The following is a 24802-nucleotide window of genomic DNA, read 5'->3' on the forward strand; positions in this document are numbered from 1 at the left end:
AGCATGATGACACGTGCCTGTGATCCCAGTGACTCTGGAAGCTGTCAGCCTCAGCAAATTAGTGACAGCTTGTCTCAGAGAAAAAAACAGGGTAAATAGATAAAATGTTCCTAGGTAAAATGGACAACAATCTATAGTAGCAGCATTTTTATTAAACTATAAAATATTTTGATATTTACTATTTATCACATATTTTATAAAGGACAATTTGAGGTAAAGTTCTCTTATAGTGATATAGCTGATGGTATTGTTAATGGCAGGCCAATTTTTTCAAACTTCATTTGTAATCTATTGAAGGATGGGGAATTAAATTGGCAGATCATAAAAGGATTTTTATCTGTATTAATCTGAAAAAAATAGGATAGGAATAATACAGAAAATTTCATGTAAAGTGGTCATTAATAATATATTTGTTTCAATCAACAGAGATGTATGTATTTGTATACATGTATATACATACAGCATGCATATACTGTGCATACATAAATACAAACTTCTACATACATAGAAATACATAAGTCTGCTTATAGGATTATAACATAATGTTTCTTTTCCAATATGGGTCTGAGTCACCAAAGTTTGAAAGACACTAAAAAAGAAATTAATGATTTTATTCTATTTATTTATGTAGGCTATATGGGTAATAACCAACTATGTAGAATTCTTAATCTCTTAAAAAGAAATTAAAGGGTCTTAAGTATATCTACTGTAAGAAATATTGGGATAAGTTAAATAATTTTGAAGAATAAAGCAGAACCAAACACTTCTGATTTACAACATGGAGAATATTAAATGCCAGTGAAAAATATAAATTCTCAAACACAAAGGGTCACTTCACATCCAGCAATATTTTTTGTTTAAGAGGCATCAGTACTAACCATATTCTATTGCAGCTTTCAGCAATGCTTCAGCATGAGTGGAGCCAAAGGCATTACGAACAAATCGTCTCCTTCTGCGAAGATCATCTTCCCAGTAATCCAAACGCCAGAAATCATGCAACTGGCTAAATGTGGAAAAATAAAGGAACAGTATTAATTACTATGAATAAAAATGTATAACTGGAAATTTATTCTTTCCATAAAATTAAAGTCCATTTCTTTGGTCTCAAAAACTGAGATGATTTTTGAGATATTTATATTTAACACTTGTTTTGTATGTTTTCTTTATAAATGAACAAAACTTAAAGTAGAAATATTCTTGTATTTTAGGTATTATAACACTCAGCTCTGTTTTTAATTTTTTTTACAATGTTCTTTCTGCTACTAAAAAACATTAATCATGGGGAGTTTAGTAACAGATGCAACATCAAATTACAAGTATTAATAGCACAGTTTGCTTTCTTTTACACTGTTTTTAACAAGGCTTGTAAATCACAGGATAGAACTCACTACAAATAGTTTGCAATTTAATGACCATGGTTTCTTAGTAGACTGAATTAAGAAGTATAAAATATTGCCCACTTGGATTTGGTGGAGCAATGATTAAAATAATGTGCTGAAATATTCATTGAAATAATTCCCTGCTGCCCAAAGCAACCTGAGAAAAGTGCAATTTTATCCATTATTAATAATACTGAATTAGAGCTGCAAAAATTCCAGTCTGTGGTAATTGTCTTGGTAAATTATTATTCTAATGCTAACAGAGTCCTTGGATGATTTTATAGCTTTTGGCTAATATAAACCATTAACAACCAAAGCCCCATCATTGGGTAACACTGCCTTTTATACTCTGTATTAAAAAGCCATGGAATATTTCAGAAACTACTGAAATGTGTTCATTGTATATGCAATGGAACATCTCATGATATGATTTTTGTTTTCAATTTAGTTTCACTAAACACTGAAGATAAATACCACTGCTTGAGAAGTTAGTTTTTCTGTATTAGTATTTGGAATAATATACTCAAAAGATAATATCCTAAATTTCCTGAACAGCACTATTCATAAAAACATATAAAAAGCTTTCATCTGAGATTTGATTTTACTTTATATTTTGATATCTTATTGTAGAAAAACACTTTAAGTTTGATAAGGCAGAACCTATATGCATCTTACTCATCATTATAATTCTGGCACCATATCTGATACAAGCTATATTTTAATAATTATTCGATGAATTAATTAAATATTTTTAAGAACAAAAAATCTATATATATAGTTAATGAGAAAAATTATTCATTTTTGAAAAACATCTTAGATTTTATGGTTATATAATTTTGTTATCTATAGCTCAATTATGAAAGAATACAATAATATAAAGGAACTGTACAAAGCATTAAAATTATAAACATTTGAAATATATTTTAATATATCCTATTTTTCTGTACCTAAAAACTTATTTTTCTGCTAAAATAATGCTTATCTGATAAATACTAATAATAAATTATATCTCTGCGATTAATCTAAAATAGAATGATTTCTAGCCTTACAAATATAGACTAATCACTGTCATTGAAAGAAGACCATGTGAAAATATTGCTAGAAGGATTTTCCTTAAGACCGTATTAAAATTAAATAATTGAATTCACTAGCAGAGACCACAGATCTTACGTTATCTAAAATTTCTCACCACAGACACACTTACCCTTATTCCTCCCATAAATGCAACTGAACAGTTTTTGATATTATATATTAAAAAAACCCAAGAAGTCTCTGAAAGGTGAAGGCTAAAGTCTCTAGAACATAAGGTACAACACAGGGATGAGGGGCATGAGGTGCCTTTGCCTCATATATCCTAGACTTCGAGGCAAAGAGACCAACAATGGGCAGAGAGAACAGCCCCCAAAAAACAGGCCAATGGGTAGAGAGAAAAGCCCAACAAAAGTTTGCTGTTTCTACCCAGAGGACCAAGAAACAGGCAACCTAGCAAGACAGGAATCTTTGATACAATAGCTGCTATATTCCAGCCAAATCTCACAGAAAAACTGTGGCCCCCACCTCACCACAATAGCAAAGAATGAGGTGGGAGCCTAGAAATGTACCCTTGTGAGAGTGCAAGGAGGCACCCAACACCCTTGCTGAGGTGGTTCAGAGAAGGCCAAGTAAGAAAACAGGACTTTTATTTCAGCTTCCTGGTAACAAGGAGCCCCACCCACATGGAATCAGCAAAGACCATGGAGGTAGTCTGGGTTTCCATCTTCCCTGTTTGGATAGTAATAAGGTATCTCTCACATTCCCTGGAAGGGTGACGTCACAGGAGACACAGTGGAGATTTAGAACTTCAACAACTGGCAATGAGGCTACCCTCATAGTGGACACCACATGGGGGCTGGAGCTCTCAGCCACACTATACAGTAAGGAGGAACCCCAACTCCTTGGGTTTCATGCAAGCCAAGTGGGAAATCTACATTTCTACCTTCCTTGTCAGTAGAAGGCATTGCCCCTGTCCCTCTGAAGAAGCTCTGCCCAGAAACTCAACTGAAAGAGAAAGCTTAAATGAGATAAAAATCTCAGAGCATTAACAAAACATCTAGGTTTAATTACAAAATGACTTGTCATACCAAGAACCTGTGTATCTCCAACAGAATGTGAAAAGATCACTAAGAAGGGTTAACATTGAGATGAGATGGTGAAATTTTCTGGCAAAAAATTTAAAGCCATGATTAAAATAAAGCTTCAAAAGGCAATTGTGAATATCCTTGAAATGAACAAAAACAGAGCACCTCAACAAAGGAACAGAAAATGAACCAAATGAAACTTTTAGGCCTGACAAACACAATAACCGAAATTAAAGCGGAGAGGCTGGGTTCAATAATAGAAGGAATAATCACTTAATTGGAATGTACAACAAAAATTACTCAATCTGATTAACAGACAAGAAACAGACTGACCATACTGGGGGGCAGGGCAAACAGTGAAATCTGTGGAGTCTAACATCTAACATTGGTGTCGACAGAATCCTAGAAGAGGAGAAAGTAGTCAGGGACAGATAATACCTAAATAATGGCTGAATAAATCCCAAATATGGTAAAAAAAAAACCCATAAATGTACAGATTTGGGGGGAATTTTTCATTGATGCATATTAATTACACAGAATAGTGACTTTCATTGTGTCATATTACAAATGTTCAGATTTAAGAAGCTGATAAACCCAAAGATACCCATGGCCAAGCCACTTCACAATCTTCTGAAGCCTGAGGACTAAGAAAATTCAAAAAAGCACTGAGAGAAAAATGGCCTCTCTCCTACAGAGACCAAACAATCAGAATGACTACAAATTTCACATCAGAAACAATGGTGGCCAAAGGAAGTGACAAAATATTTTTTAGGTGTTGAAAGAAAAGAACTGTGTCACCTGAGAGTCTTACAGCCTGTAAAAATATCCTGAGGAATAAAGGAGAAATGAAGATATTTTTAGACAAAGGAAAACAAAATATTTATGGCCATATTAAAGCTAGTATAATAGTTCAGCAAACATGAGGGAAGGGGATAAAAGAAGGAATGCTGCGACATCGAGAAGGAAGACAAAAGAAATAGTGGTAAATAAAACAGGCTGCTCTTTTCCTCGAGTGTTCTTAACTATATTTTAGTATCAAAACAAAAATTTGTAACACTGCCTGTTGTGATTCGAAGTGTAAGGAGAGGTACTATTCAGGATGAATAGAAATGGGGAGAGTAAAATGATACGAAGGAAGGTACAGTTCCTCTACTTCACCTGGACTGGCAGAATGACACCACCAGTAGACGGAGGAACCGCAAATATACATAGTACTTAGAGACACCACTTAAAAAGCTGTACTAAGAAAGATACTCAAAACCGTGTAAATAAATCAAAATGGAATTTAAAAAATGACCAAATAACCCACAGGGTGGATAACAGGAAAATAATCCATGAAGCAAAAAGAATTTCAAGGGAAAACAAAAAACAGAGAACTGAATGAAGATGACCAAAAAAAAAAAAAAAAAAAAAAAAAAAAAAAAAATCAGCATTTGTCAAACACAACTGAAGTAGTAACACAACTGATATAGTGCTAAGGGGAACATTTGTAGTACTATTTGCATACATTAGAAAAAAAATCTTAAATCTATACCTAAAATTCCACCTTAATAACAGGAAAAAAAGGAGAGTAAAACAAGCAGAAGGAAGGAAATAGTGAAGAGAAACACAGAAGTTCATAAAAATCAGTGAAACTGAAGACCAAAAAAAGCAGAAAAATTAATGAAACAAAGGGCGGCTTCTTAGGAAAAAATCAATAACATTGATGTATCGCTAGCAAGACTGACAAAGAAATAAAAGTAGACACAAATTACTAATAACAGAAATTAAACAAGGGATATTACCACAGACCATGAAGACACTACAAAGAGGAGGAAATACTATGAAAGACTATCCTCATAAATCTGACAGCTTAGACAAAACAGACCAATTCCTCAAGAAATACCAAACTACTACAACTCACCCTGTGTGAGCAAAACACAGGAGGTTAACTCTATAAGGACTTTTGAGACAGGGTTTAAAACTCCCCCAGAAAAATATTTCTAGGCCTAGATGGTTTCACTGGGGAACTGTATTAAACATTCTATTAAGAATCTTCAAAGAACCTATAGCTAACTTTATACTTCAGGGTGAGACTGAATGTTCAACACTAACATTGGGAATAAGTCAAAGATGTCTGCTCTTACCGCTCATATTCATTGTAGCACTGGAATTTCCAGCTAATGCAATAGGCAAAAAAAACAATAAAGGAAATAAAACAAACACAGGTAGGAGAAAGAGAAATGAAAGGGGCTCTATTTGTAGATTACAACTGCCTGTATTTATTGGAGCAATAAATATCATAGTCACCCACACCCCCCAAATAAAAAACCCAAAACCTGGACCTAAGTCTCACACCTTAAATAAAAATCCACCCAAAATGTATCACAAACATAAATAACTGTAAAACTGAACATTTTAAGAATAAAAGTATAAAAAGTTTAGAATCTAGAGCTAGGCAGTTTTTAGACTTCACACCTTAAGCACATCTATAAAGGAAATACAGATAAAGAATACTTCATGAAAATTAAAAACACTCATTCTACAAAAGAAAATGTTAAAAGGATAAAAAGACATGCTACAGAGTGGAAGAAATTTTTTGCAAAATGTATATCTGACCAGAGACTAGTAGCTAAAATAGATCAATAATTCTCAAAACTCAATAATGCAAAAGCAAGCATTCAATTAGAATACCCTCTGTGATATTGCATTGTAGTTTTGCAGAATGTTACAATAGGGGGAAACTGGGTAAAAAGCAAATAGAAGCTCCATTTTCTTTCTTTCTTTTTAAAACATTTTTTTAGTTGTAGATGGACACAATACCTTTATTTTATTTATTTATTTTTATGTGCTGCTAAGGATCAAACCCTGTGCCTCATATGTACTAGGCAAGTACACTGCCACTGAGCTACAACCCCAGTCCCTCAATGAATTTTTTGGAAAAAAAAAATTTTACAATTTCAATTTGGGAAAATATACTCAATTTTCTTTAAAGATTTTCTCCAACCCCTTCCAAGAATGGACTGCCATTATAAACCAATGGGAAAACTGAATTTATCTGATAAAGTGAAGCTGTAAAGGATAATTGGTTATCTGATATTTAATAATAAAAACTATTAAATGGAACAGTGAAAAGAGTGAAAAAGAACAAAGAAATACTTAACTAAATAAACATTCTAAACAAACATAGAACTTTCATTTCTAAATAAACACAGAAGTGGAATTTCTACTTGGCTGAAGAATTGACAGTAATCATTAAGGTCAGGACTTCTGTGTATGAAATCTAATCCTACCAAGATCTAATAAAAACAAATATCTGATTGACAGACTGAGAGTTAAAAGTTGTTATCCTCTTTTCCTTCTAGACAAACTATAGAACTGGACTTCTCTATCCACTTTGAAATTAAGCATGCTGATGTGACTTCCTTTAGCTAATAATTTGTAAGCAAAAGTGAGACACATCCAGACCTAAGCTTTTAGAACCACTGTATAGTTTGCCACGTTCCCTCCATCCACTACTGTAAGTAGGAAAGTTGATAAAAAAAAAATTTCCATCGTTTTACATCCCTGAGTGTCTTTAATAAGCACAGCTTTCCTGCAAACCCATGCTGGACATTAGAGTGTGAATGAGAATAACATTTTCTTGAACCACTGAGATTCACAGGTTTATGTTACTGCAGTATAATCCAGTTCAAGAACTGAGTAAATTCCTAGAATAATAATAATTTTAGACGGGTCAATTTTTTTTTCAGGTGCTAGAGATTGAACCTAGCCAGAGGCTGAAGCATGCCAGGCAAGTGCTCTATCACTGAGCTACATCTCTGGCCCTTCAATTTTTTTTTTTTTTAATTTTGAGACAGGGTATTGCTAAATTGCCCAAGCTGGCCTCTGACTTGTCATTCTCCTGCCGTAGTCACAAGTACCTTAGATTACAGTTGTGTACCACTGCATCCAGCAGAAATGTCAATAATTATTAATAGTTTATTGTGTTCCAGGCACTTTTCTTTTTATTATGTATATTAATTCTTCATTAAGTCTTTTTGAGTTAAGTATTTTTATTAACCCATTTTATATAGGAAGAAATGGAGTCAAGGAGACATTAAGTAATGTGCCCAAGATGGAACCACTGCTTCATAGCAGACTAAATACGTGTTCTCCAGCAGTCTGACTTCCAAGCTCATGTAACACTGCTTCTAACTTGAAGAAAGTAACCAAAAAACTAAATATCTTGAGGATATTACATTGAAAGCACCAAAACAGCTGCTTCCTGCCTCTCTACAACCAGAACTAATTACACTGGATGAATAATGAACACTATGAAACAGGTAGAGTTCCATATGTATAACACACAGGTTCGTTCATTATTCTACAAATATTTTTTTGTACACTTACTATGAACCAGGTCACAAGTTGAATAGTAGGTATACATGGGTAAATTCGGCAGCATGATTCTTGAAATTGTTCAGCTTTCAGTTTGTTCCATCATTTAAACAAATAAATGTACAGTTAAAATTTTGATAAGTTATGAGAAGGAAAGAGATGAGGTAGAACCGAAAGTTGGGGAATGAACTTACTGCATAGGTGAATGCAGAAGTACACAGATGAGACTCTTCTAATGAAACGTGATTATATGTTAGCAAAACAAAGTCTCCATTTATTGTGACTCTTAATTTTTCTCCATAAAAAAGTTCATCAACCTTTGATTTTACATGGCTTATGCCCTATTTGGCCAATTCTCAGTGATACAGATTCTTTCAATACTGTAGGCATCTGTACACTCATAGATAAACCTATACATACATAATTGACATATATCTTCAAGCCATTACTGCCATTTTGTCTCTCTTGCCTGTGTATTACAAAGCACTTCTTCCAAGATCTTTTTTTCTTTGACTCTCTTCCATCTTCCTTAACCTAGGATTGTGTAGTATATCTGGTATTTTAAATTACAAATTGATAGGTGAAAGTCCTAAAACATGCATCCTTCTTGACTTTAATACAGTACTCTCACATTCCAACATTTAGCCATATTTCAGAAAGTCAAATCCTAGTCTTTAGCCCAATATTTTTTAAGCCAGGCTAATTTGTTCTCTGTCCAAGTGATTATTGAACCTAGAAGGAAAGACAGAATTCTATAAGCAGGATTCCAAATTCACCCCTGGGGATCATTTCAAGTATTTGGCCATATCCTTTATTTCCATTCACATTGGTGGAAAGTGGTTCTTAGATATGATGATTCTTGTCAAACTCTGAAATATTTTGGATTCACTCCAGGCAGAAATAGTGATTCTGCAAATGTGTGACTTCTATAAGATTCCTAATTAAGGATAATGAATCTTTAGGTAAAAAAACAAGTGATTATTAAAGTGTAGGTTAGAAAGCATAAGCAATGATTAATAGAGAAAACTTTATTACCAATTAAATCATATAACTAAAGGTAGGAAAAAGGCGGTAGGTAGGAAAGCAAACTTTCTGTTTAAACTTTTGTTTCTAGTATGTGTCCCGACTTTTACTTACTCTCTAACTTTTGCTACTATTGCTGCCCTCTCTAGGGTCCACCTTCTGCCTTCCCTTTCTCCTGTATTATTCAATGCAGCAGCAATATTTTACTTGTGGATGTAGCTTTTGTTTTTAATTTACCTATTTATCAGAAAGAGGAAAAGGCGGTACCATTTGGTTAAAGTATGATAATATAATCTCAGTATAACATGAAAAGTTTTCAGTATAAAATACACTACACCAGTCAACTCTTAATATATGCACAGTAAGTTTTGAAAAATCATCTTACTGCCATTCTGTTATTTTTAAGAGAGGTGTGCTTACACATAATTTGAAGGTGGATGCATGTCTATTTTATAAAGGACAGAGCAACTCATTAGAGAGGAAACCACTCATACAATAATTCTATCAGAGGGCTTTATAAGCCTTTTTTAAAAAAAGTTGTGCATAAAGAAAGGTCTTCTGATAAGAATCTGGGTGTTGTTATGTTTGCTTATTTAATTCACTTTTTATTTTATTTTTTCGTTAGGGAAAGCAGTTTTGAGGATTAAAAAAAAAAAAATAGCCACCTCTTTTTGCTTCTTGAGCAAACCACCACTCTCTACAGGCCTGATTTTTTATTTTTTTTAACTATCATAAGCCATAAAGTTGTTTTATAGTCTTTCAGGTATAGTTTTCAATGTGAAAATGAGGAGAAAAATAAGTCATTACCATCTAGTCGGGTTCTGCATGTTACTGCAAGACACAGACACTTATTTTAAATAAGTGTGTTATCCAGGAAATGAAGCTTAATTCTCACAGAATAAGTTATTTACAATGTTTGTAAAATCTCCAAGTCACTTAAAAGAAGAGGAACAGAATTAGAAGCTGGGTGTCTGAAAGGAGTGGGAGTTGTGGTCTTCAACTTTCCTTGATCTATGACTGAAGGGTGTTCCCTCAGGAGCACTAACTTATCTGAGAAGACTCAGTTTCTTAAGGACACCACCAGGTGTGACCTATGCAATGGATCTAGGTGGGGAGAAACGAAGGGTTCCAATGGTACAATCTAAGGGACAACTTGGTATACTTAGTATGCCTTTGTACTTTATTTTGAAACTGGCAAAAAAGAATTTCATTGAATAAGCAGGGAGGGTTGGTGAGTAGAGAACAGAAATAGATTTTTAAAAAAGTTTTATTCAGTGAGCTTTATTACCCACATGATCAGCAAATGTTGAATTGTGTTTTCACTCTTTGCATCTTTAATCAGCTATTCTTCTGACTCAGCTCTTTTTTATTTTTAATTTTTCTTTTTTGGCAATAGCACACAAAGCTATTTAGAGCTGAGACACATTCTTTTTCCCCCTCTCCCATTAGAGCTATACTCCCAAAGTACTACGATCTTTATACTGAAATTATTACTTTAATCTTAATTAACCAAGTTACAAAATGACTTGTAAAACACCCAATTCTATAGAGCAACTATACTACTTGAAGAAAGCAGGCATTCTTTCATTCTAATAATTACTGCATGGTGAATAGGATTAAATATTTTTAGAAGTTGTACTTAAAAATTCTTCCCCATTAGACTTCAGAAACTGATTACTCCAAGAAATTCCATAGAAAGGGACTTACGTTGAGGAAAATCCTCATAATAAATTGTTCAATTTTCAATTAACTTTAACTATGTCAACCACTACAAAGTCAATGTCCTTGTAAACCCCATAAAACATTTCATTTAAAAGGTAACTCACTAGTTATGGAGTATTTACAAGACTGGTATTACCTAAGTTGTTAAGTTTATGATTTGCACTACTGAAATGCCCTCAGTTCCTTCATTCATAAAATGGGGATAAATGAACCTACTTCATAAAATTGTCCTCAGGAATATAGGAAAGTGTTTAGCCCAGTGCCTCGCACATGTAAGTTAGCAACAAGAGACAGCCTAAGCAGCTCTGTCTAAATCCCAGCCCTGCCACTTGCTGGGTGAATGACACTTCTCTATTAGCTTTTTCATCTCTGTGGACAGAACAGCTCTTATAAATGTTCCTTGCTTCATGTCTTCTGTAAGTCCAATAAACAGTAACTACAACTGTTTAGTGTGTGTGTGTGTGTGTGCGCGCGTTCGTGTATTCATTTTTTTTTTTAATTGTAAACAAATGGGATACATGTTGTTTCTCTGTTTGTACATGGCGTAAAGGCATACCATTTGTGTAATCATAAATTTACATAGAGTAATGTTGTTTGATTCATTCTGTTATTTTTTCCCTTCCCCCCACCCCTCCCACCCCTCTTTACCCTCTATACAGTACTTTCTTCCTCCATACTTGCCCCCCTCCCTAACCCTAACTCTAACCCTAACACTAACCCTTCCCTCCCCCCCATTATGTGTCATCCTCCACTTATTAGCGATATCATTCGTCCTTTGGCTTTTTGAGATTGGCTTATCTCACTTAGCATGATATTCTCCAATTTCATCCATTTGCCTGCAAATGCCATAATTTTATCATTCTTTATGGCTGAGTAATATTCCATTGTATATATATACCACAGTTTCTTTATCCACTCATCAATTGAAGGGCATCTACGTTGGTTCCACAGTCTGGCTATTGTGAATTGAGCAGCTATGAACATTGATGTGGCGGTGTCTCTGTAGTATGCTGATTTTAAGTCCTTTGGGTATAGGCCAAGGAGTGGGATAGCTGGGTCAAATGGAGGGTCCATTCCAAGTTTTCTAAGGAATCTCCACACTGCTTTCCAGAGTGGCTGCACTCATTTGCAGCCCCACCAGCAATGTATGAGTGTACCTTTCTCCCCACATCCTCGCCAACACCTATTGTTGCTTGTGTTCTTGACAATTGCCATTCTAATTGGGGTGAGATGGAATCTTAGGGTGGTTTTGATTTGCATTTCTTTTATTACTAGAGATGTTGAATATTTTTCCATATGTTTGTTGATTGCTTGTAGATCTTCTTCTGTGAAGTGTCTATTCATTTCCTTAGCCCATTTGTCGACTGGATTATTTGAATTCTTGGAGTAAAGTTTTTTGAGTTCTTTATAGATTCTGGAGATTAGTGCTCTATCTGAAGTATGATTGGCAAAGATATTCTCCCATTCTGTAGGCTCTTTCTTCCCATTGCTGATAGTTTCCTTTGCTGAGAGAAAGCTTTTTAGTTTGAATCTATCCCAGTGGTTGATTCTAGCTTTTATTTCTTGTGCTATGGGAGTCCTGTTAAGGAAGTCTGATCCTAGACCAACAAGGTGAAGATTTGGACCTACTTTTTCCTTCTATAATCTGCAGGGTCTCTGGTCTGATTCCGAGGTCCTTAATCCATTTTGAGTTTAGTTTCGTGCATGGTGAGAGATATGGGTTTAGTTTCACTCTGTTGCATATGGATTTCCAATTCTCCCAGCACCATTTGTTGAAGAGGCTATCTTTTCTCCATTGCATATTTTTGGCACCTTTGTCTAGTATGAGAAAATTGTATTTATTTGGGTTTGTGTCCGTGTCCTCTATTCTATACCATTGATCTACCTTTCTATTTTGGTACCAATACCATGCCGTTTTTGTTACTATTGCTTTGTAGTAGAGTTGAAGATCTGGTATTGCAATACCCCGTTTCACTCTTCCTGCTAAGTATTGCTTTAGCTATTCTGGGTTTCTTATTCTTCCAGATGAATTTCATAATTGCCTGCTCTATTTCTGTAAGGTACATCATTGGGATTTTAATTGGAATTGCATTGAATTTGTATAGCACTTTAGGTAGTATGGCCATTTTGACAATATTAATTCTTCCTATCCAAGAACATGGAAGATCTTTCCATCTTCTAAGGTGTTCTTTAATTTCTTTCTTTAGTGTTGTATAGTTCTCATTGTAGAGGTCTTTCACCTCTTTTGTGAGATTGATTCCCAAGTATTTTATTTTTTTCGAGGCTATTGTGAATGGGGTAGTTTTCCTAATTTCTCTTTCTGAAGATTCATCACTTATGTATAAAAATGCGTTGGATTTATGGGCATTGATCTTGTAACCTGCTACTTTACTGAATTCACTTATGAGTTCTAAGAGTTTTCTGGTGGAATTTCCAGGTTCCTCTAAATATATAATCATGTCATCAGCGAACAGGGATAGTTTGAGTTCTTCTTTCCCAATTCGTATCCCTTTAATGTCTTTGGTTTGTCTAATTGCTCTGGCCAGAGTCTCAAGAACGATGTTGAATAGAAGTGGTGAAAGAGGGCATCCCTGCCTTGTTCCAGTTTTTAGGGGGAATGCTTTCAGTTTTTCACCATTTAGAATGATATTAGCCATGGGCTTAGCATAGATGGCCTTTACAATGTTAAGGAATGTTCCCACTATCCCTATTTTTTCTAGTGTTTTGAGCATGAAGGGGTGCTGTATTTTATCAAATGCTTTTTCTGCATCTATTGAAATAATCATGTGATTCTTGACTTTAAGTCTATTAATGTGGTGAATTACGTTTATTGATTTCCTGATGTTGAACCAACCTTGCATCCCTGGGATGAAACCCACTTGATCATGGTGCACTATCTTTTTAATATGTTTTTGTATGCGATTTGCTAAAATTTTGTTGAGAATTTTTGCATCGATGTTCATTAAGGATACTGGTCTGAAATTTTCTTTCCTTGATGAGTCTCTGTCTGGTTTAGGTATCAGGGTGATATTGGCTTCATAGAATGAGTTTGGGAGGGTTCCCTCCTCTTCTATTTTATGGAATACTTTGGGAAGTATTGGAATGAGCTCTTCTTTAAAGGTTTTGTAGAACTCGGCTGAGAATCCATCTGGTCCCGGACTTTTCTTTGTTGGTAGGCTTTTGATGACTCCTTCTATTTCAGTACTTGAAGTTGGTCTATTTAAATTGTTTATGTCCTCCTCGCTCAGTTTAGGCAATTCATATGTCTCTAGAAACCTGTTGATGCCTTCAAAATTTTCTATTTTGTTGGAGTATAGATTTTCAAAATAGCTTCTAATTATGTTTTGTATTTCAATCCTGTCTGTTGTGATATTTCCTTGTTCATTCCGAATTTTAGTGATTTGGGTTTTCTCTCGTCTTCTCTTTGTTAGTGTGGCTAAAGGTTTATCAATTTTGTTTATTTTTTCGAAGAACCAACTATTTATTTTGTCAATGTTTTGTATTGTTTCTTTTGTTTCAATTTCATTGATTTCAGCTCTGAGTTTAACTATTTCCTGTCTTCTACTACTTTTGGTGCTGTTTTGTTCTTCTTTTTCTAGGGCTTTGAGCTGTAGTGTTAGGTCGTTTATTTGCTGAGTTTTACTTCTTTTATTAAATGCGCTCCATGAAATAAATTTCCCTCTAAGTACTGCTTTCATAGTGTCCCAGAGATTTTGATATGATGTTTCTTTGTTCTCATTTACCTCTAAGAATTTTTTAATTTCCTTCCTAATATCTTCTGTTATCCATTCACCATATAATAGCATATTGTTTAATCTCCAGATGTTGGAATAGTTTCTGTGTTTTACTCTTTCATTTATTTCTAACTTCAATCCATTATGATCTGATAGAATACATGGTAGTGTCTCTATCTTCTTGTATTTGCTAACATTAGCTTTGTGGCATAATATATGGTCTATTTTAGAGAAGGATCCATGTGCTGCTGAGAAGAAAGTGTATTCGCTCTTGGTTGGATGGTATATTCTATAAATGTCCGTTAAGTCTAAATTATTGATTGTGTTATTGAGATCTATGGTTTCTTTGTTCAATTTTTGTCTGGAAGATCTGTCCAGTGGTAACAATAAGTTTTCCAGAAATTCAGATATGTTTTTAAAGATGTAATACTTTTTAATGCAATACATAATGAGGTGATGGAGATATATAAGTAAATTTCTTAACCTGCTTTTCGGAGTCCACAGAATGCTCTAATTTCAGCACCATAATCCCCTACTGCTTTAGTTAGAATCTCTTCTCCCCTCAGGATATTTCCTGAAATCTTGCATTGTTCATTCCTATGCTTCTCAGCTCACTAAAGTGTTCATGTGTGTTCATAAGGCCCTAGGTTCAATCCCAGGCACCACAAAAAAAAAAAAAAAAAAAAAAAAAAGGAAGAGTACATGTGTGTTCAACTGGCAACTAATGGTACATTATTCTGTGCTACATTTCTCATGTTTATTTTGCATCATATATGCCATTCTTTTTTCTAAAAGATTATTCTTCCTTGCCAATTTGGCATTTAATCATTATATTGTTCTTTACTGGATCTCAATTGTTCATTTAATACCTCATGCATTTACATCTTGATAATCTTACTAGATTATAAGCAACAAAAGATCCATATATCTGTCATTCTTAGGCAACACTGCAACCCCTCAGTACTCAGTGTCTGAGAATAACAGATCAATGAGTATTTGTAAATTTGTTGTTTCACAGTGTTAATATTAAACATGCTTATTAATTTTAACAAAAGTATATATGTCCTATTCTGCATTTCACTAATAAACAAAAAGTGGTGTGGACATATTATCAAATAAAATAGCTTATAATTCTCTTGTAGGAGATGATTTGCCAGTAAAATATTTAACCCAAGTAGGAAAATACAAATTAAGAACATAGTGACAGTTTATCCTGCCTTTGTGACCTTTGCTTAGGCTGTGGGATCATTTTGGTAATAAAAAGCAAGCTGGCCTATTTATATTTGATTCTTCCTGATATTTATGAGGCTAAAGAAAGCTGTTTCCACACCCCTCCCAAATCATATAACACATTTGATTTTAAACTAATTGGAAAAAGCTTACTTGTTAGTTTTACAATTAACCATCTATTTATAAAAACTCGCAATTTAGTTGAAGCTTTCAATTTTGTATACATTCAAAAAACAATCAAATGCTATACCCTCTCTATTTTGGTTCTTTTCCTATAAATATCAATCCTTAAAAATTGTAAAACCATTTTTAAAAGTAATTTTCTCTCTGCGATTTATATTTTCCATACCAATAGTATTCTAACAGTAAAGAACAAGAAAGAAAAGTACCTGCAAGTTCTGAATCCATATAGCAATCTTATATTTTATCTCCTAGTTCTCATCACTATAAATATATATATTTATTTTTTTACTTATTCTTTTTAGTTATACGTGATAATAGAATATATTTTGACATATTATACAGGAGTATAACTTCCCATTTTTGTGGTTGTACAGGATGTGGAGTTACACTGGTCGTGTATTCATATATGAATATAGGATAGTTATGTCTGATTCATTTTACTGTCTTTCCCATTGTTATCTCCCTCCCTTACCCCCAATTCCCCCTATTCAATTCGGTGATTCTCTACTTCTCCTTCTCCTCAGCCTATTGTGAGTCAGCATCTACATATCAGACAGAACATTCAGCCTTTAGTTTTTTGGGGGACTGGCTTAGTTCACTTAGTATGATAGCTTTCTGCTCCATCTATTTACCAGAGAATACCATAATTTCATTCTTCTTTATGCTGAGTAATAGTCCACTGTATATATGCACCACATTTTCTTTATTGAGCACTACTAACATTGATGTGGCCATGTCATTATAGTTTGCTGATTTTAAGTTCTTTGGGTATATGACCAGGAGTGGGATAACTGGGTCTAATGGTGGTTCCATTCCAGGTTTTCTGAGGAATCTCCATACTGCTTTCTATAGTGGTTGCACTAATTGGCAGTCCCACCAGCAATATATAAGTGTATCTTTTTTCCCCCAAATCCTTGCCAACATATATTGTTGCTTATATTCTTGATAATTGCCATTCTGACTGGAGTGAGATGAAATCTCAGTGTAGTTTAAATTAGCATTTCCCTAATTGCTAGAGATGTTGAACATTTTTTCATATATTTGATGATTGATTGTATTTCTTTTTTTAATTGATTTTTTCAATTTTCTTTATATATATGTGTGTGTATATATATATATTTTTTCTATACCGATAGTATTCTAACAGTAAAGGAACAAGAGAGTAAAGCACCTGCAAGTTCTGAATTCATACAGCAATCTTATATTTTATCTCCTAGTTCTTGTTCTATAGATAAATATATATTATATATAATATATTATTATATATTATATATATAATAAATATATATTATAGATAAATATATATATTTTAAAATTTTTCATTTGTTGTCAGTGGACCTTTGTTTTATTTATATTTATATGTGGTGCTGAGAAATGAACTTAAGGCCTCATACATGCTAGGTAAGCTCTCTACCACTGAGCTACAAACCCAGCCCTCGATTATATTTCTTCTGTGAGTGTCTGTTCAGTTCCTCTGCCCATTTATTGATTGGATTATTTGTTTTTTGGTGCTAAGTTTTTTCCCAAGTATTTTATCTTCTTCTTTTTTTTTTTTTTTTGAGGCTATTGTGAATGGTATAGTTTTCTAAATTTCTCTTTCAGTTGATTTACCACTGATATATAGGAATGCAATTCATTTATGGGTGTTGATTTTACAGATGAATATTTTAAAACAGTATTCCCAACAGAGGAATGATTTTTAAATTATGTTAAAAAACTGGCACTTAAAACCAGCATTTAACTTTGAATTCATTTTTAAATTTGAATTCATTTTTATAAAATTTTTGAATTCATTTTTATAAAATTCTATAAAATTTTTTGAAGGTTACTGTAACATGATTAAGTAATTTAAATATATTTAAGTATTCACTTCAAGATTTAAAACATTGCAATTTTAATTAAATTATTTCTTAAATAAAATATTTGTTCACCTTTTGAAGTGATTTTAAACTATTTTTCCAGTTAAGATATTCAGTGAACAAAAATTTATTTTTGTTTATTTTGGCTCCATATCAAAATTTAAATAGTTCATGTAAATTTAATACTTATTACATGTGAAAAAATTTAATATTTTCTATAAATATTATATAACCTGTAATTACTGATAAATAGTTGTCATTCAGGAATCAGTTTCCTATTAATCTCTTTTAGATAGACAGCTTTAAATGCTTAAAACAATGACATAAAAATGACATAAAAATAAGTAGAAAACTCAGCATGTATGTCACAATTCACCAACCCATACTGTATTGATTTCACAATCTATAGAAGTTCTTTTGAATCTAAAAATAAATAATGAGCATAAAATGATGTACATTTAGCTGATAATTAATGACTGCTGCCTTCCCTAAAAGCATATTCTTTCTAAAGCCATAGAAAGGATCTCATTGACTAATAAACTATTTAAAGATGGCATATTTTTAGCTTGAGACTTTCTTTTTCTGTATGTATAAAGGTAAGCACCGTCTCATATAAAAGGTCCAACTAACATGTTTAAAGATTGTATTGAAGAATTCTCTAAATAAATGGAAATCTGCAGTACACAGAATTGCTTGTTTTTGCGCTCAACATTTCCTAAACTCTTTTGACTGTGTAGTTATCTATTTAAACACCGACAGCTCTTGAATCATACAATCTCACGTTGGAGTTTATTTTCAGGTAGGTGGCAATTATTCATTTAAAAATATCAGTTGTCCTTGGTGCAGTGGTGCATGCCTGTAATCCCCAGGGGCTCAGGTGGCTGAGGAAGGAGGATCACAACCTCAAAGCCAGCCTCAGCATCTCAGTGAGACCCTAAGAAACCCTGTCTCTAAATAAAATATTAAAAAGGGTTGGGGATGTGGCTCCTCAGTGGTTAAGCACCCCTGGTTCAATCACTGGCACCAAAAAGAAAAAAAAAAAATCACTATGAGTTAGGGCATGGTGAGTATGTTGGCTCATTCATAAAACCTCCCACTCGCTCATGAGGGCAGCAGCCCTTTCTTGATCACTCTGGATTCCCAATGCTTGTTAATAGTGCCTGTTTGATTGTTTCCTTGGCTGAGAAGAAGCTTTTTAGTTTAAATCCATCCCATTTATGAATTCTTGATTTTACTTCTTGTGCTTCAGGAGTCTTGGTAAGGAAGTCAGTTCCTAAGCTGACATGGTGGAGATATGGTCCTACTTTTTAGTTTATTAGGCACAGGGTCTCTGTTCTACTACCTAAGTCTCTGATCCACTTTGAGTTGAGCTTTGTGCCGTGTGAGAAATAGGGGCTTAATTTTATTCTGATACATATGAATTTCCAGTGTTCCCAGCACCATTTGTTGAAGAGGCTATCTTTTCTCCAATGAATGTTTTTGGCACCTTTGTCTACTATGAAATAACTATATGTGGGTTTGTCTAGGTGTTCTCTATTCTGTTCCATCGATCTGTCTGTTTTGGGGCTAATACCATGCCATTTTTGTTACCATGGCTCTGTAGTATAGGTTAAGATCTAGTATTGTGAGGCTTCCAGCTTCACTTTTCTTGCTAAGAATTGCTTTGGCTATTTTGGGTCTTATATTTTTCCAAATGAATTTTCTGATTATTTTATCTATTTCTATGAAGAATGTCATTGGGATTTTAGTAGGAATTGCATTAAATCTGTATAATACTTTTGGTAGTCTGGTCACTTTGACAATATTAATTCTCCTATCCAAGAGCATGAGAGATTTTTCCATCTTCTAAGGTCTTCTTCAATTTATTTCTTTAGTGTTCAGTAGTTTTCATTGTAGAGGTCTTTCAACTATTTTGTTACATTGATTCCAAAGTATTTTATTTTATTTTTTGAGGCAATTATAAATGGGGTAGTTTTCCAAATTTCTCTTTCAGTGGATTCATCACAGATGTATAGGAACTTGAAGAGAGAGCTTAGAGACTGGGAGAAAATCTTTACCATATGCACCTCCAACAGAGCATTAATCTCCAGGATATATAAAGAATTCAAAAAACTCAACACCAAACAACAACAACAAAAAAACAAACAAACAAACAAACAAACAAAAAGAACGAACCCAATCAATAAATGGACTAAGGGACTGGACAGACATTTCACCAAAGAAGAAAAACAATCGATCAACAAATACATGAAAAAATGTTCATCATCTCTAGCAATCAGAGTAATGCAAATCAAAACTACCTTAAGATTTCATCTCACTCCAGTCAGAATGGCAATTATCAAGAATGCAAGCAACAGGCTGGGGTTGTAGTTCAGTGGTGGCATGCTTGCCTCCCATGTGTGAAGCACTGGGTTCAATTCTCAACACCATATAAAAATAAACAAACAGAAAAAGGAAATTGTGTCCATCTACAACTAAAAAAAAATATTTTTAAAAAGACTACAAGCAACAATAAGTGTTGGCAAGGACGTGGGGGAAAAGATACACTCATACATTGCTGGTGGGACTGCAAATTGGTCCAATCACTCTGGAAAGCAGTATGAAGATTCGTCAGAAAACCTGAAGTCACCATTTGACCCAGCTATCCCAATCCTCTGTTTATACCCAAAGGGCTTAAAATCAGAATACTACAGTGACACAGCAACATCAATGTTTATAGCAGCTCAACTCACAATAGCTAAACTATGGAACAAACCTAGATGCGTTTCAACAGATGAATGGATAAAGAAAATGTGATATATATATACACACACACACAACTGAATATTACTGAGCCTTAAAGAAGAATAAAATTATGGCAATTGCCAGTAAATGGATGGACCCGGAGAATATCATGCTAAGCAAAATAATCCAATCCCATAAAACCAAAGATTGAATTTTTTCTCTGATATACAGATACTAATTCACAATGGAGGGTGTGCTAGGGAAAAATAGAGGTACTCTGGATTAGGTAGAGGGGAATGAAGGAAAGGGAGGAGGTATGAGGGTAGGAAGGATAGTAGAATGAATCAGACATAATTACCCTGTGTACATACATGACTACACAACTGGTGTGATTCTACATCATATACAACCAGATGAATGAGAAGTTGTACTCCATTTATGTATGATGTATCAAAATGCATTCTACTGTCATGTATAACTAAATAGAACAAATAAAAAAATCTTTTAAAAAATAGTGCCTGTTTGACTACAAGCTCTAAGAATGTGCTGGGAATTCATGCAACAAAGATTAGTAAATCTAAAAGGCACACAATATTGTGGAAAGGAGGGCAAATACACAAATAATTTAACATAATGTGGTAATTGATGCTTGAAAAAAATGTTTTGAAGGCACACATGAAGAAATCAGGATTTCTGCGAGATAATCAGGGAGAGATAAGGTAGAAATAAGCCTTTAAACAATAAGGAGGAATACCATGTGGATGAAGAAATCAGAGGTACGTGCCTTGCTATACAACCATACTACAAAGGTACAAGCCTAAAAACCATTTGAGTTTAGTTAACAATGGTTTCTTAATCATTTTCTCCCTTTTCCCCAACATTGGAATGTCCCACAAATGATGTTCCATTAATTGAGATTTGTGGTTGCCTCAATCATCTTACAGACTGAGTTCCATTTAAACATTTTCAGACAACATTCCAGATGACAGATTCCATAATACAGATGGTGTAAATAGAAAAGGAGGTCACTGAGGCATAAGACAACTGGAGGCAGGGCTGAGCATGAGCCTCTTGGCCTAGTGAAGAGTTGTGATCATCTTTGACATCCTAGATTCTAAGGTTCTTTCCCCTCATTTTCTTTCTCAAAGTTGTGTTATAATCTAATAAAAAAGTGTGCAAATACACATATAATTTTTCTTACTCTCAAAAAATAGGGCATACTAGATGTCTCTCCCGTTTTTTGTGACTCACTGAGGTAATGTTTTATGATCAACAAATATGAACTGGTCACTATATTACATTCTTTAAACATATCATTTAATACTTATAATAGTTCTGTGGTCTATGTATTGATGTCGAATTTCATAGATAGTAAAGGGAAGTTTGAGTATCATATACAAAACCCAGTCAACATATTCCGTATTTCATAAACACATACTTGTTTAAGACTATTCTGTAATAGGCACTATTCCTAAGGATACAACATTGATTAAGATAAAAAAAAAAGGTGTCTTTTCTCATGGAATCAAATAGATCATGTAAGTAAGTAAAATAGTTTTGGATAATAATAAGTGTTAAAAAGATAATAAAGCTTTCTCATGGGATAAAGAAAGAATAGGAATGTTTTATTTTCTTCTTGAAAATAAAATGGTACAAAAAGTGGAAGCTAAAAGGCAGGTTAGGAGGATATTGGAAAAGTTCAAATGGAGAAAATGGTAGCGAGTAGCACTGAAATAAGCATCTATAGTAAAATATTAGAAAGCCTATCATACATGCAATTGGGATCTCAGAAGGAAAGACAGAATGTAGCAAAATGTGTTTTTCTTTTTGAAGAATGGCCCAAATCTTTCCACATTTAAATGATATAAATTCATGGATTGAATAAACTGAGAATAATGATTAAAAGAAACACAAGTATATAACATCACAGTAAAATTTTTGAAAATCAAAGATAAAGATAAATCTTTGAAAATCAAAGATAAAGATAAATCTTAAAGTATTCAGAGCAAAGGAAACAGTATATAAAATGGAATAACATAAAGCTCAGAAAATAGTGGAGCATTTTAAAAACAACCGAGTGAAAAACAATATGACAACAATCTCGGAATTCCAGATCTAGTAAAAATTATCACATTTTTAGCAAAAGAAGTATGAGAATTCACTGATAACACATCTACACTATTAAAAATGATAAAGGAAACTCCTCAAGCTAATGGAAAATAACATACGGAAATTTGGAATTCTCAAAAATGAACTAAGGGCATGAGAACTACCTGGTAAATTAAAATGACTAGTTTCCTTCTTAATTTCTGCTATATATATATACATACATACATATATATACACACATATATACATACATACACACACATATATATATATATATATACACATATATATATATATAGTGTGTTGAGGAAAAACTGACATGCTCTTGTGAGATTCCCAGTATGTGGGTGTTATAATACAAGGAATACAGTAGAAGCGATGTGGGAGAAACTACAGATAAATGGATCTACACCGTTGCAAGGTTTTTATTTTCTTGTTGTTACTGTTTTTAAAATTTTGTTGTCGTTGTAGATGGACAGCATGCCTTTATTTTATTTGTTTTTATTTTTATGTGGTGCTAAGATTGAACCTAGTGCCTCACACATGCTAGGCAAGCATTCTGCTACTGGGTCACAACCCCAGACCCAGATGCAAGGTTTTTTGATGACATGACACACCATTAACTGTAGTATAGATTTAAGGATATATGAAATAGCCTCTAGATAAACACTAAAAATATAATGTGAAGAGGTGTAATACAAATAAAATAAATTATAATGAAATTTTAAAAATATTCAAATGATCCAAAACAAGACAGAAATGGGAATCAAAGCATCAAAAAAAGACATGAGACATAGAAAACAAGTATTAAAATTGAAGTGCTAAACCAAAACATATCAACCATTAGATTAAATACTAATTGACTAAGACTTCCAATAGGAAGTTAGACATAAAAATGAATAAAATGCGATACCCAACTATAATTGCCTCACTAAAAATACAAAAACGCAAGTGGGTTAAAAATGAATGCATAAACAATAAGATACACAATCATCAAGCCTAAGATATACAAACAATAAGCATAAGTGGATAGAGTGGCTACATTATTATCAGGCAAAGTACATTTTCAAACAAGGACTAATAAAAAAATAAAGAAGAGTGTTCAATTATGATAAAGGGGATAATTCTTCCAGAAGACATCAAATTTATAAATATGTATTTAGCTAATATCAAAGTCTCAAATGTAAGAAGCAAAATCAATAGAATTAAAGAGTAAAATAAATAATTCCACAATCATATTAGATTTTTAACATTTCTTTTTCAATATAGAGAATTAGTGGGAAAAATTAGAAAAAACACAGATCATCTGAACCACACAATAAACCAGTTGATCAAATCTAAATTTATAGAATATTAAGTTCTATGATTGAAGAATGCCTATAATTTTCAAGTGAGCTTGATATATTTGACAAGATATACTATATATTCTAGATCATAAAATAATCCTCAAATTTAAAATGATTCTAGTTATACAGAATATGTTCTCTGACTACAATAAAAATGAAGTGTAAATCAATATGATCCCTGTGAATGCACAAATATTTGGAAATTAACGCATTTCTAAATGATACATAGGTCATAGAAGAATTTAAAAATTAGAAAATATCTCAAACTCAATGATAAAAGTTCAATATATGAAATGTTTAGGACACAGTTAAAGCAATGTGTAAAAGGTTTAGATACTTAAATTTTTGAAAAGGTGAAGAATGTAAAACCAAGGACCTAAGTTTGTATTTAAAAAAATTAGAAAAAAATGGCAAAGAAAACAATGTTAAATAGAAAAAATAAAATAAAATAATAATAAAGGTAATAATAAAGGTAATTGCAGATTATTATTTGGCAGAGGACTTGTTAGTCTAGCTAGTTCCAAGTCTACCTTAGGTTTGGAAAGCTCCCAAGAACTGAGTTCGTGTTCCGTGTTTGTGTGTGAACATGTGCAATGTGGAGGAGACACTAAGATCTAGAACCACTAATACTAAGAAAATGTCCAATTTTAAAAATGAATTTGGGCTTTTGCCTGCACAATCAGAAAAATATTTTATTAATTCTTTGAATTGAATTTGTTGGTAATTTGGAATTGAATGACTTTCTATTTGATTTGGAAAATCTTTATAGTAAAGACTAAAAAAAAAAAAACCCTCACTTAAAAATATTATACCTTTACTGTGTGTTGTGGTTTGGATGCAAGATGTGTCCCCAAAGCTCTTGTGGTCATGCAGGAATGTTTCAGGGTGAAATGACTGGACTGTGATAATTGTAACCCAATCAGTGCATCCTAGTTTGAATGGGTTGACTGGGCAGTCACACTTAAACAGATTCTAGCACCACTATTGACCAGATGCCCATTAATGAAAGTAGCACTG

The 24802-nt window shown here is 33.3% G+C and overlaps 1 protein-coding gene across 8 annotated transcripts in view; it reads right to left on the bottom strand.

Moving 5' to 3' along the window:
* Nucleotides 1-24802, bottom strand: part of NBEA (neurobeachin) — a 660252-nt gene that overhangs the window by 213025 nt on the left and 422425 nt on the right. For all 8 annotated transcript variants that reach the window (XM_079137358.1, XM_079137357.1, XM_079137359.1 and 5 more), the window contains one exon: nucleotides 879-1003. In XM_079137358.1, coding sequence (XP_078993484.1) covers nucleotides 879-1003 — 125 coding nt within the window. The remainder of the gene's footprint in view (nucleotides 1-878; nucleotides 1004-24802) is intronic.

The sequence above is a fragment of the Sciurus vulgaris genome (genome assembly GCF_902686455.1).
Source record: "Sciurus vulgaris genome assembly, chromosome: 4".
In the NCBI taxonomy this organism is placed as follows: Eukaryota; Metazoa; Chordata; class Mammalia; order Rodentia; family Sciuridae; genus Sciurus; species Sciurus vulgaris.